The sequence below is a fragment of the Dromiciops gliroides genome, chromosome 1 (assembly GCF_019393635.1).
Source record: "Dromiciops gliroides isolate mDroGli1 chromosome 1, mDroGli1.pri, whole genome shotgun sequence".
In the NCBI taxonomy this organism is placed as follows: domain Eukaryota; kingdom Metazoa; phylum Chordata; class Mammalia; order Microbiotheria; family Microbiotheriidae; genus Dromiciops; species Dromiciops gliroides.
Window position 1 is genome coordinate 320,983,978 of NC_057861.1, and position 13,954 is coordinate 320,997,931.

Consider the following 13,954-nt stretch of genomic DNA (forward strand, 5'->3'; position numbering starts at 1 on the left):
TCATATAGTTAGTTAGGGACAGGACTGGAAGTAGAACCCAGGCCCCCAGACTCCTAATCCAGTTCTTTCTACTAAACCACAATATGTACACAGTGATAGGAACATGGTACCCAGTCACAATCTTGCAAACCAATGATGGATGCAGGGACCACTGGTTTTGTCACATCCTCAGGATGGAAGGCACAGGCTGACCAGGCTTCAGAGCCCTTCTAGATTAAGCAAAGAGGAAGATAGAAATGGGGTACTTATGGGAATTTAAGGAGATCCTGGGAATTTGAGGGACTCCTAATGGTTTAAAGCACACTAAGAGATCCAGGGGCATCATATGGCCCCTGAAGCCTCTAGCACTCACTTAGACCCCATCATCCTATGAGACATCTTAGTGAGGCAGAAAGTGTTGGACAGGGATCAGATGACCTGGGTTCTAATCTCAATTCTGTCATTAGCTAGCTGTGTGACCTTGGAAGAATCACTTCATTACTCTGGGTTCTGCTTTCTTCCTTTCTAAAATAATAACAACAACAATAGCAGTAATAATAATTAGCTACATTTATAGAGAGCTTGCTATGTGTCAAGTACTTTATAAATATTTCATATGATCTTCATAACAACTTTGGAATATAGGAGCTATTGTTACCCCATTTTGCAGGGGAGGAAATGGATCTAGGTCAAGTGAGTTGTCCTGGGTCACACAGCTAGTGTTAAGTGTCTGGGGTCAGATTTGAACTCAGGCCCTCCTGAATCTAGGACTGGTAATTCATCCACTGAGCCACCTAGCTAACCTCTGAGGCTGAATTTTAACTCAGGTTTTCCTGACTGTAGGCCTCATGCTCTATTCCCAGCACAGCATAGCTGCCTCATGAAGGGATTAAATTAGACAAGCTCTAAGTTCTCACCCAGTTCTCAGATTCTGTGATATGTTGTCCGCAAGTCCCCAAGGCCCAAGACTTCTTTGAATGTAGCTCAGTGAAAAAGGGTAACAGGAAGAAACAAACCTTTCTCCTTCCCCTGTTGATGAGTTGGAGGGTCCTGGCGAGAGGTGGGTCCTTTTTCTCTCCTGAGACCTCGTCCTTGGGCTCCCTTCAGCAAGAAAGCACCAGACCATTGGGGTTTTGGGGTTGCTTCTTGTCAGTGACCTTCCCCTAGATGAGGGTGGTCCTTCCAGCACTCAGTGTCCAGGTGCCTTCTCTCTAGACTCTCATCTCCTTGACCCTGAATCACTTTATCTCATTCTCCTATTTAGTGACTTGAAAGTCTCCTTGCATCTTCTAAATTCATGCCTGGAGCATCTCTGCCAATGGGCGTTGGGTACCATGGAGGAGAAGGAAGAGCAGGAGATGGAGGAAGAGGGGAAAACTATCCTCTTTGCAATTTACTGGCTTCCTTCTCTCTCTCTTTCTCTCTTTCTCTCTTCCCTCCCTCTCTAGCCTCCCTGTCGAGTGATGATTTCCTAAATTCCCCAGGCACGGTAGGCTTTTGTTATCATGGTCTCCCTATTGGTTTGTTGGGGCAAGGAGCCTTTCTTAAAGGGGTAGTGCCCTTGACTAGTCAGCCTGATGTGCCATCCCCTGCTGGTACATTACATCCTGGCTGCCTTCTTCACCAGCAAAGGGTTTCAGGATTATTCTGGGCCTAGTAACTGCCTTGAAGGCAATTATCTAAGTGCCCCTCCTCTCCCCTTCCACCTCAGGGGGAACATCAATATCCAGCCTCAATAAGCTCCTTTAATTCCTTTCTCAGGCAGGGAGCAGAGTAGGCTTCCTCTCCCCAGTGGAAATTTCTGCCTAGTCCTATCCCTAAGGTGCCTTGCACCTTTGCTGTGGAAAATTTCAGCCCTCTCCTCTTTCTGAATGCTGCTAGCCCTTCCTAAAGAGAGCTAAAGAGAGTCCTAAAGACTCCTGTATCTTTGTAGATGAGGCTTTCACCAAGAGCTCCCAGTGGGAACCTAGGTCCTCTGCTTCAGGAGAGAGTGTCCCAGAGATCTTTATATTAGGGAAATTCTCCCTCCCAGTTCCAAAAAGGTTGTATGCTTAGGCATGCTGGGGACTTTGAGATGAGGCCCCAATCTAAACACACCTTGTTTGGCTTCATGGGCTCTAGGGGCTACGCATCAGCTGCCTAGGGCCTGGGAACATGGTAATAATCAGGAGAGGGTGGCCCACCCAGGTTTGGAGACTTGGAATTAGACACACTTGAGCAGACAAAATCTGAGCAGGCCCAGCTGACGTCAGAGTCCCCTCTCCTACCTCACTAGCTGGTGTGGAATTACTGAGGAGAGGGAGCTGGGATGGGGGCATTCCATGAAAAAGAACAATAAACAAATTAAAAGGACCCAGAGCTGGTCCAACAGTCCAAGGAAAGGAGGAGAGCTGTGTTTAGTGTTGGTCCAGCTTCCTTAGATAGTGGCAAAGGTAGCAGCTTCTTCCATGTCACCTATTCTAGATCTGAAGTCATCTTCCAGGGTCTCTGAGTCTTTGTTGTTTCCCTAGTTACCTTCAAACTCACAGCCGAGCTGCCCTGCTTCCTTCTTTTTGTCTGTTTCCATTTTCCTAATGGTTTCAGCCTTCTTTGACCAACCCTGACGCCTGAGCTGGTGCCCTCATCCCAACCCACTTCTGGAGCCTTACATGGTAATGGAAGCGAGTCAATTTCCCAGTTGCCTCTTAACTAGTCTATTCGCTCTCAGCAGTGACTCTAGGATGCCACGTGTGAAAGCACTTAAGTCTTCTGAAAAGGGCAGAAATAATTACCTTCAGAAAAGTAATCTAGTGAGTTCAAGAGGGTTGAAGGATTCTCTTCCTGGACTGAAGAGAACAAGGTTGTCAGTAACTATAAAACATGCAAGGCCTAGTCATTGGAAAGCCAGGCAGGGACGAGCAGAAGGTGCTCTGAGTCTTTTCTCCGGCAGGCCTTGCAAACTGTTGTGATTGGAGATGGAAGGAACTGACTGCGGGAGCATTAGGCTCCTTGCTTATTTGGGACAGGCAGTAGTGTAATGGATAGACTCAGAACCAGGAAGACTTGGGGTTAAAGTACTTCCTCAGATATCTGCTAGTTGTACAACTATGAGAAAATCACAACTTTTTTGAGCCTGTTTCTTCATCTGTAAAATGGGGGTAATAATACCCACTGAATCTTCCCTACAGGCTTGTTGTAAGGCTCCAGTGAGTTAATGTTTATTGAACATTTTTCCAACTTGAAAGTGTTATATAAATGACATTCGCATTTTGAAGCAATGGGATTTTATTTCCATATTGTGGAAGGTACTTTAGAGATCTTATCCAAGTCCCTCATCTCACAGATGAGGACACTGAGATCAGAGGTGAAATAATTTGCCCACAGCTCATCCAAGTCACCTCTGGCAGAACATGGTTTCAAGCTGATTCTTCTGGGTTTGGATCCACTATTCTTTCTATGACTCTGCACCTGCTTCAGGACCATTTTATTTGATATCTCTCAAGACTTCACCAAACACTGCACTTTTCTCTTTAGCTAAATCCTCTAAACTTGTAGGAGGTGCCTGTTTTTACAGAAGACTAGTAATTCTGCACAGGGCTGATTAGGAAAAGGTAAAACACAATAGAGAAAGCCTGGGCCAGACCTTTGCTTCTGTCCATGGACATAAATACCTCCAAGTATCCTTTGCACTAGGGGAGTGAGCACTGGGGAGGAGTGGGTCCCCTAGAGAGCTTATTTTGAAGTCACTAAGGATAAAGTGGCTTTTCTAAATGTTTCCAATTCAGGGCCATTTCTGGGGACAAGAGGTTCCTTTTGGAGGAAGAAGGCCTCATTTGTCTCATAACAGAATGACTAAAGGGAAATAACAAGAATAGTCTTAAAAACTTGAACAAAAATCAAACACCTTTAAAGTTGCTGAATGAGACTATAGTTTATTGGGTGGAAATCAGGCGTACAATGGAGTGGCCAGCCCCAACAAAGTTTCAGGACACCGATTCTCCTCATAGTTTTCCCATCTACCAAGCCCCAAATAACTTGCATATTGAAATAGAAAAATAAACAAGCCAATAAATCACAAGCCAATTATAGTAATCACAACAATACATGCTAGGAAGACAGCTCTTGATAGGACTTTAATATTTTAAAGGGGGGGTAGGGCTTTAATATTTTTCTTTGGTGGTATTTCTCAAGAGTGGTCATGTTAGGGAAATTACACTCCTTTGTTAGGAGGGCAGGATGGAGGAAGGGAAAAGAGGAATTTCATTGGCAGGGCCCAATTTGTCTACATACAATAGTTTTGAGAGCTTTGATTGAAATGGTCCTCAAAATGCCTACCGAGAGATGAAGTGGCTAGTGGGGGGTAATTCCTGAGGAAAATTGTGAAGTTATCAAAATTTGTCTTTGTTTTTCTCAATCTTTTCTGTCCCTTTCCTTATAATCTCTGTAGAAGCCTTTACCTGACCCTTTCTTAGTACCTGTCAAAGAATCATGGAGTCTTAGATTAAAGGGTACTTAAGATATGCTCTAGTTCAAGATTACCTATCCCCAAGAAGGAATCTACAGTAGGAATCTCTCTTATAGCACTCCTGGTGAGGGGGTCATCCAGCTTCTTTCCAAAGACTTTCATTGAAGAGGAGCCCACCAGCATTCTGAGGAGGCTTATTCTACTGTTGGACAGCTCCAAGTATTATGAAGTCCTTCCTCATACTGAGCTGAAATCCATCACCCTGTTACTTCTACACATTGGTCCCAAGTTCTACCTTCTAGAACTACATAAAACAAAGCTAATTCCTCTTCCAGAAGAAAGTCATTTAAATATAACTATCTTCCCCCATTAGTCTTCTCTTTTCCAGGCTAACCATCCCCACTTCTGTGAATGATTTCTCTTAGAATTGCATTTCATTGTATGCTCATCACCCTACTCTGGGTAAGCTCCAGTTGAAACTTGGTGCCCAGAATTAAATACTTTCATGTCCTCACGTTCCCTCTACCTCTTCCTTATCAAAGCTGAGAAAAGACCTGCTAAACCCTTTCATTATAAGGTATAAAAGGATCCATAACACCTAATTTATTACCCTTCCCAGGAATATTTGTATTTTGATAGAAATAAAGCCTGAAGTCAAAGGAAAGAAACCAAAATCATGAAGAATTCATGATAAATTGGGACAATTTTAGGAGAACAGAATAAGGCACTCCTGTGCATTCACAATAAGCAAGTGAATGCCTACTCTATCCACATGGGCAGCCAATTCTGTGGGTTAGTCCAGTCAAAATTGTTGAATGGGTTTAATTAATTAATTAATTAATTTGTGGGGGGTGGGGTGGGGTAGGGAAGCAGTCAGCATAGACTTATGGTAACTAAATCCTCTTCTTTATTGTGGTTCCCTGAGGTGTAGCTTCCAATGACTCAACACACAAGGTAAATTTTAGAAGCCTTAACCTGTAGGTGTTTTTCTATTTTAGAAAAGCCTATAATAGGTCTTTGATCATACCCCTCATGCCTATCTCGAGAAGACTTCTCCTGAATAGGATTGCTTCCTTCTTTCCTTCCTTCTTTCCTTCCTTCTCTCTCTCTCTCTCTCTCTCTCTCTCTCTCTCTCTCTCTCTCTCTCTCTCTCTCTCTCCCTTTCTCCCTTTCTCCCTTTCTCCCTTTCTCCCTTTCTCTCTTTCTCTCTTTCTCTCTTTCTCCCTTTCTCCCTTTCTTCCTTTCTTCCTTTCTTCCTTTCTTCCTTTCTTCCTTTCTTCCTTTCTTCCTTTCTTCCTTTCTTCCTTTCTTCCTTTCTTCCTTTCTTCCTTTCTTCCTTTCTTCCTTCCTTCCTTCCTTCCTTCCTTCCTTCCTTCCTTCCTTCCTTCCTTCCTTCCTTTCTTCCTGCCTGCCTGCCTGCCTGCCTGCCTGCCTGCCTGCCTGCCTGCGGGGCAATGAGAGTTAAGTGACTTGCCCAGGGTCACACAGCTGGTAAGTGTCAAATGTCTGAGGCCAGATTTGAACTCAGGTCCTCCTGAATCCAGGGCTGGTGCTTTATCCACTGCACCATCTAGCTGCCCCCAATAGGATTGCCTTTGAAAGCTAGATTTTGAATGAGCTAGGATGACTTCTAAATGTCCAAGGGTGTTTGGAGGAATGGAGAGCAGTGGGACTACCACACCATGAGGATGAAGGGATAGCAGTGTGTAGAGGAGGGAAGTCTTTTGTTGTTGTTGTTGTTGTTGTTTTTGGTTTTGGTTTTTTTTTTAGTGAGGCAATTGGGGTTAAGTGACTTGCCTAGGGTCACACAGCTAGTAAGTGTTAAGTCTCTGATGCCGGATTTGAACTCAGGTCCTCCTGACTCCAGGGCCAGTGCTCTATCCACTGCACCACCTAGCTGCCCCAAGGAGGGAAGTCTTAATGATGTCACAGGAAAAGCTACCAATTTCAGGAAGCCCTTTTTCTTGGCTCTAACCAATTGACTAGATTCTTGGGAATTTTCTGAACTTTAGGGCAGAAGTTGACTTATCCTATATGGGAGAGGCTATCATCTAGTTTTCCTTTTACTGCCCAGAAGAAATACATGAATCCTATCTTTCCTGATGACCTTTTAAAAATTACAATAGTAATTCCTTTGGCAAGTTGATCCATTATCTAACAATCCAGCAGCCCAGTAAGTGTGTGCTTCTGTCTGACTAACTGATGAAGTAACTTTCTTCCCATCACCAACACCCTCATGCACAGAAGAATCCTGTGATTGAGTTCAGATATGTAATCCTGCCATATAGAGAGATAATGAAAGGTTTCTGAATGCAAAGGTTCTACCAAACATACTGCACATTTTATTTTCCTGAAGAATTGAGTTTCCAATTCAATTAAACTTGTAGTTCTGTCTGAGGTTGAAGTGGGAACTTGAAATAAAAAACAGGCATCCGACAGGATACCTTATAAAACACACTCTGTTGACCTAGAATGGAAAGGACCTAGGGGTGGGTTAGGGGGTGAAAGGGCAGACCAGGACTTTTTCCAAAGGAGTTTGCATAGTGTTTCACATTCAAATATTTCCTTTTGTCTGGAAACCTAATAAAAGAGCATGATTAATAGAAAACTTTCAGTTCAGACCAAATATTTTGGGTCTGCTCTGAAATGGGTAGGACCATTTCTCACCCTGTGAGGAATCACAGCTAGAAAAGGGCTGTTGGGCCTTGTCAATGAACTGGCCTTATGAATTGGTAGATGAAGGTTTTTTTCTTTGGGGTTGGACTTTGAGGGAATGCCAGATAGAGTTCCTTGCAAAAAAATGTTTCTCCATTGCCTGTCTTATCCTAATATCTTCATTCATTTGCTTTTCCATACATTTTTGTTTGTTGTGTTTTTTTTTTTTTTTTTTTTTGCAGGGCAATGAGGATTAAGTGACTTGCCCAAGGTCACACAGCTAGTAAGTGTCAAGTGTCTGAGGCTGGATTTGAACTCTGGTCCTCTTGAATCCAGGGCCGGTGCTTTATCCACTGCTCCACCTAGCTGCCCCTATTTTTTTGATCATCTAGAATCCCTTGTTCATATTCAAATATACCTGGGAAGGATCATGCCTTATGCTGTTTTTAGCTGACATCTTAAATCCAGGCAATACCTTATCAAGGAATGGTTGATAGCCACCCAAGGGCAAGACTGGGACACTATGGATGCATGGAGGATAGGACTGTCCTGAGGAAGGGGAGGTTTTTGGCAAGGGAGATTGGAAGGCACCAAAGACAAAACCACTTACTCCCTGGTGCTGGGAACTCCACTGAGGGTAGTCTTTGATAGAGTCCTGAGGTCATGACCCTTTCTGTCACTTTATATATACACACACCACCTTTCTTCCCAACATCTGAACAAAGGTGAATTGGTTTCCCAGCCCTAACTTTCTACTTCTTTTTTCATGGCTAGACCTAAGAGTAGGCCTGGACTGAAGTAAACTATTCAAAGGCCTAAGCACAGAGACTTTCTCATTCATATCCAGTTAAAAAATAAAATACACCTGTATAGTATTTTATACTTTTAAAAATGCTTATATATTCAAGAGTTCATCCATTCTTCATGAGATGGCATGGTCTGAGAGGCAGGTCAGGCACATACTAGTATATTCATTTGGCAGATGAGGAAATTGAAGCCCAGAGTGTTTTAGTAATTTGTCTTAGATTACATAGCAGATTTGTAGGGGAGAGCCCTGGAGTGCTGACCAGGGTATTGTACTCTGTATTATAGCATGTTTCCTCTATACTGCTGGCTCAGTGCAGCATAGCCATTGTACAACTGAAGTCCTCAAAAGACTAGGCAGTTGTGAACGTCTAGGAATAGAACTCCTATGGGACTGGAATCTCTAATCTCACTATTCTTTGTCCTTCTTCTTAAGAATGTCTTTTAGGTCACCCTGGAGATGAGGCTACCTTAGTTTTAATCCATTTCTTGCCCTAATATCTAAAAATGGGACTTATTGTTATGGATGACAGGCTTTCAGACCAATGTTGTTGGATCTACAGGATGAGCCCAGACTAGATCCCCCCTCATTGCATTTTGTATATTTGCTACAGGTAAAGATTGAATTCAGGTTAATGTCAGAGAAGGACAATTAGAAAATTATAGAATGAAGGTCCTACCCGTCTCTACTGTTAAGGCTAAGATCATAGATTTTGAGTTAGCAGGCACTTTAGAGATCACCTACTCTAATTTCCTCGCGTGAAAGGAGAGGCAGCATTCTTGCCTCAGGTCATACAGGAAGTAAGTAGCATAGCTCAGATTTGAGTCTAGGCTCTCCCATCCACATCTAGTACACTTCCCTTGGCTGTTCCTTGGTTACAGATGAGATACTATCTCTGTTCAGTCACTAATGACCCTTGATTAAAATGGGAGCTTCTATAACTCAGTTTGAATTTTTCCTATCAGACTCAGTCAGCAACTTTTCAGACTGACAATTACACCCAGGCATTTGACTTAAGCTTGACAGAAGATGATCAACATCCCAATAGATATATAAACAGGATTCTGATTTCATGAATTTGCTGATTGTTGCTCCCTGTCACTGAGAATTAGTTGTCCTTTAACCCTCATCTCTTAAAAAAAAAGTGTGTGTGTATGTGTATAAAATCACTTCAGTTTTTTAGGCTCTCTTTTCCTGGTTCAGACCTTCTGTGCCACCCAGTTCTGACTTAAAACATGTGAATCAGGATGGAATTTTCCCTTTAAGGGGGAAACCTTTTCTAAAATTCACATATAGGCTTCCTATATTGATTTATACATGGGCACCACTGTCTCCCTAGTGATTCTATATAGGGAGAGAATCAAGCTTGATTTTATAACATTTACTATCTGGTTAAATACTCCAATAGGATTATGTCTTAATCACCTTGCCAGAGACTAAATAATGTCTCTGTTTTAAGTCAATGGACTTTTAAATGCCCTCCTTAATTTTAACTACTGCAAGCTCATTACTAGCTCCCACTAATATAGGATGATGAATGGTTACGGGGAATTAAGGGGAAAGAAGGAGGAAAAATCATCTTCGATGAAAAGTGAGTTACGGATTTTTTTGGTGGGGGGGAGGAGTTATTAGAAGAGTATGGGATGGTAAGGGAGGTTAGCATCATGGGATGTAATAGTTGACTTGCATGTATTTAGTATCTGAAGGAGCAGACATGGAAGAACACAGAAAAAGAACATTTTTTTGATGGGGCCCTGGCTAGTCACCGGTGGGGCTTTCCTTTTCTTCCGTGCTTCTCACTGTCAGGTAGTAGATCCTGTTGGCTTCTGGGTATGTGACTTTGCTGAGCGGCAGCTTGTAGATGGCAGGGTTTTTGGTCGTCAGAAGCAGGAAAATGAGGGTTGAGAGGCAGAAGGGCCATGTACCGGGTGGTAAGCCAACCTGAAAATCAGCATATCAGGTTTGAGTTTTCTGATGGGAAGTGGGACCATGGGAGGGTTGTCCATCCACAGGGGATACGTGGGAAGGACATGAGGAAAGAAGGGAGTAAATCTCCCCTCCCCTCAGTGGACAGATGGGGCCTATCAGGAAGCAGGCTTGCAAGAACTGTGCTATGAGATCTAAGGTTCTGGTGCCCTTGGTCATTTGTTTCCCAGGATTTTTCAGTCTGTTGCATACATGGGCACTTTGTTGGGATGCCTTCCAACCACATCATACATATGCACACACATGCATGCAAATAGTTTTGAGGCACAGAGACAGATATGCCTCATATTTATAAATTTAAACAGAAACATGGACACAACCATAAATATTAAAAGTTCATATGTGGATGTGCATGAATATATACCTATACATATGTACTCATAAACATATTCAGAGACACACATACATAAACACACAGACTCACATATGTACAACCATATAAGGTACCCCCATAGGCAAAGATACAGAGACACACAGAGGGACCTGTAACTTTCCCACTAACCCACAGTTTTCTGCATCATACACTGAATGGAGGGAGGAGGCCTGGTAGATCACAAATTGCCAAGCGGCACAATGGACTGAATATCTCTCCTCCACAATGGACTGAATATCTCTCCTCCACAATGGACTGAATATCTCTCTTCCACCCTAGGTTCCCACCCCGGGAATTCCAGACTTACCACTGACATCATGTTGGTAAGAGCTGCTCCCATGTAGGCGCAGAATAATGCTGGGAAGAGAAAAGTAATTGAGTCAAAGGGAGGGAGTCCTTGGTGGGAGATCCCATTATTACACAGGATTGGAGTCAGGTTGTTGTCATCCTGGGCCCCTCTCCTTACATACACACAGAGAACTGGGACACTGGCTTCCTCTTTCTATGAATCGTAGATTCATAGATCTAGAGCCAGATGGGACCTCAGAGGCCCTCTATTCTAACCCTCTCGTTTAACAGTTGAAGAATTTGAGGCCTGCATGAATTAATACCACATAGGTAGCGAGTCTCAGAGGTAGGATTTGAATCCATGTCTTCTGACTATAAATCCAACAGACTTTCCACAGTACTTGTGATCTGTAACACTTGCTGCTATGGGCCCAGGGTACCTCAGAAGTTTTCTGGGGTAAATCAAAGAACCTTCTCCTTGAGAAACTAAACCAAAGGACAGATACACCTAAAGAGATAAGTGGCGCCAGATCCGGACTGAGTTAGCTCCAGGACCACCACCCTTCATTCCAGGCTCCCCCACTCCTGGGGAGATAAGATTAGGTGTGGCTGCTGCCTTTGTGTCGAGAGGGGGAGAGAGATGGCTTGAGAGATTTGGAGCCACCCCTAACTCAACTTACCCCAGCCACCACCAGTGGGGGATGGTCCTCCCCCAATAAGGGAACTTTCCACAGTCAGATGATCGCCCCATTGGACCACCATCAGTCCTTTATAAAAGTATCTGCCTGTCTCCTGCTCAAGGAGGAGAAAGGTATCTCAGAGAGCCACGTGCCATGCCTTCTCCCCATTGGAAGAAGTCCAAGGACTTCTCTCTTGGTTTCCTTTCTGTAGTGCCCAAATAAAATATTATTTTATTGGATTTGCACATGAGAGGGTGTAATTCTTTAAAGAGGAATTCCTAAGGACCCCTACTCCAAACCCCCATCCATTTTCCCCATAACACTTGCTGTTTACAAATCAACCAGCATATCTGACCCTCAGTTTGCTTACCTATAAAATGGGCATAATAACAGTTTGTATTACCTATATAGGACACAGAGTTTTTTGTGAGGAATGTGTTTTGAAAACCAGAAAGCTATTCTTTCTTTTTTGTTTTTAGTGAGGGTTAAATGACTTGCCTAAGGTCACATAGCTACTAAGTATTAAGTGTCTGAGGCCAGATTTGAACTCAGGTCCTCCTGACTATAGGGCTGGTGCTTTATCCACTGCACCACCTAGCTGCCCCCAGAAAGCTATTCTTAATAATTACCTTCAGGCAGTGAGAACTGGGCCTGGAATCAGGAAGGCCTTAGCTCAAATCTAGCCTCAGACGCGTACCAGCTGTGTGACCCAGGGCAAGTCACTTAACCTCTGTCTGCCTCAGTTTAGTTTCTTCAATTATAAAATAAAGATGACAACCATACCTATCCCCAGAATTGTTGTGAGGATTACATGAGATATTTGTAAAGTGTTAGTACAGCACTCGTCAGATAGTAGGGGCTATGGAAATGCTTGTTCCCTTTCCTCCCTTTCTCCTTCCCTGGTGCCTATCATAGCCTGCTTTTTGTTAACTAGTTCTCTTTTTTCCCCCCTGTATATATCTTGTTTTCCAGTAGTTAGATTGTGAACTCTTGAGGACAGGAACTGTGGCTTTTGCTACCTAGTGCATGGCTGGGTAGCTTGGTTGTTTGATTAAGGTAGTGATCTTCCCATATCTAGAGGCATTCCAAGAGAGTTCAGATGGATTTGTGTTTCTGGCAGAGATTTTTGTGAACTTTTCCTCTTCCTCTTGGTATGACTCAGTTTCCCAATCTGTAAAACGGGAATCATAATACCTTTTTTTTTTTTTTTTTGGTGAGGCAGTTGGGGTTAAGTGACTTGCCTAGGGTCATACAGCTAGTGTCAAGTGTCTGATTTGAATTCAGCTCCTCCTGAATCCAGGGCTGGTACTTTATCCACTGTCCCCATAATACTTTCAAATGTACCTCCTGAGACTGTGGTGAGGGAAATGCCTTGTAAAATATAAATTGCTATAGAAATTCAAATCATCATTGTTGTTGTGGTCATTGTCTTTGTCTGTTTACTGACCCCAGCATATACCTTCCTCATTCCTACATCTGTAATTTTGTTCATGGGGTTTCACCTGCTTGGAGTCTTCCTCTCCCTCCCCCCCCCCTCTTGGCCTCTCCAAATCCTTCCCAGCCCTCAAGCACCCATCCAAGCCCTCTTTCTTCCTTGAGGATTTCTTGAAATATTTCAACCCACAATCTGGAGAAAGGGCCATTCTTATTTAAACTCAAATAAAAGATATTGATACCTGACACTGATCTAGTTTTGTTTACATTTCCCAGTGCCATTTCTTATGACCCTCACTACCATTCAGAGTTGTTCTTGAATCCTAGTTCTACTACTTACTACCTACATAACTTTGGACTAGTCACTTGCCCTCTCTGTGACTCAGTTACTCATCTTTAAAATAAGTAAGGAGGGGAAGCTAGGTGGCACAGTGGGTAGAGCACTGGCCCTGGATTCAGGAGGACCTGAGTTCAAATCCGGCCTCAGACACTTAACACTTACTAGCTGTATGACTCTGGGCAAGTCACTTAACCCCAATTGCCTCACACACACACACACACACACACACACACACACACACACACACACAATTAAAAAAAAGTAAGGAAATTAAGCATTTATTAAGCTCCTATTATGTGCTAGGCACTGTGATAAGTGCTTTACAAATATTATCTGATTTGGTCCTCAAAACAATCCTGGGAAGTAGATGCTATTATCACCCCTACTTTAGAGATGAAGAAATGAAAGCAGAGAGAGGTTAGGTGATTTGCCCAGGGTCACACAGTTAGTTAAGTTTCTGAGGCTGGATTTGAACTCTGGGTCTTTCTGACTCCGGGTCTGGTGTTCTATCTACTACACCACCTAGCTGGGTGATTTGGTCTAGATGGTCCTTTTAGTCTCTAAGTCTTTTCTTTATCTCCTAGAGGACCTAGCACATAGTAGGTATTCAGTACATATATGCAGCCTACTGAATGTCCCATTGCATGTTCTCTATGTTGTCTGTGTCCATAGGCCCTGTCGAGGTTTCATCAGAGTGATGCCTTAAACATTCTCACTGCTGGTAATGTTTCCAATGTGCTTCCAGATATGTTCATGGGCGCCACTACTCTGGGAGGCAGATTATCTCCATCTGACAAATGGGAAAACCAAGGCCCACAAGGTTGAAGTGATTGCCCCAGAGTCATGCAGATGGTGAGCATAACTTCTCTGGGCCTCAGTTTCCTCATATGTAAAATGGAGGTGTTGGGCTGAATGATCTCTAAGATTCTTGCTATCTTTACATCTGTGATCCTGTGTATGTGTTTTGTGG

At 43.2% G+C, this 13,954-nt stretch overlaps 1 protein-coding gene across 2 annotated transcripts in view; it reads right to left on the bottom strand.

Annotated features, from left to right (window-relative positions):
• The window catches only part of SLC14A2 (solute carrier family 14 member 2), a 77,052-nt gene that overhangs the window by 39,555 nt on the left and 23,543 nt on the right, over positions 1–13,954 (bottom strand). Inside the window, exons 8-10 of one of the 2 annotated variants that reach the window (XM_043975849.1) lie at positions 10,550–10,599; positions 9,650–9,824; positions 7,776–7,778 (exon numbers count right to left, since the gene is read on the bottom strand). In XM_043975849.1, the coding sequence (XP_043831784.1) occupies positions 7,776–7,778; positions 9,650–9,824; positions 10,550–10,599 (228 nt within the window). The remainder of the gene's footprint in view (positions 1–7,775; positions 7,779–9,649; positions 9,825–10,549; positions 10,600–13,954) is intronic. The other variant, XM_043975848.1, reaches the window with a different exon arrangement.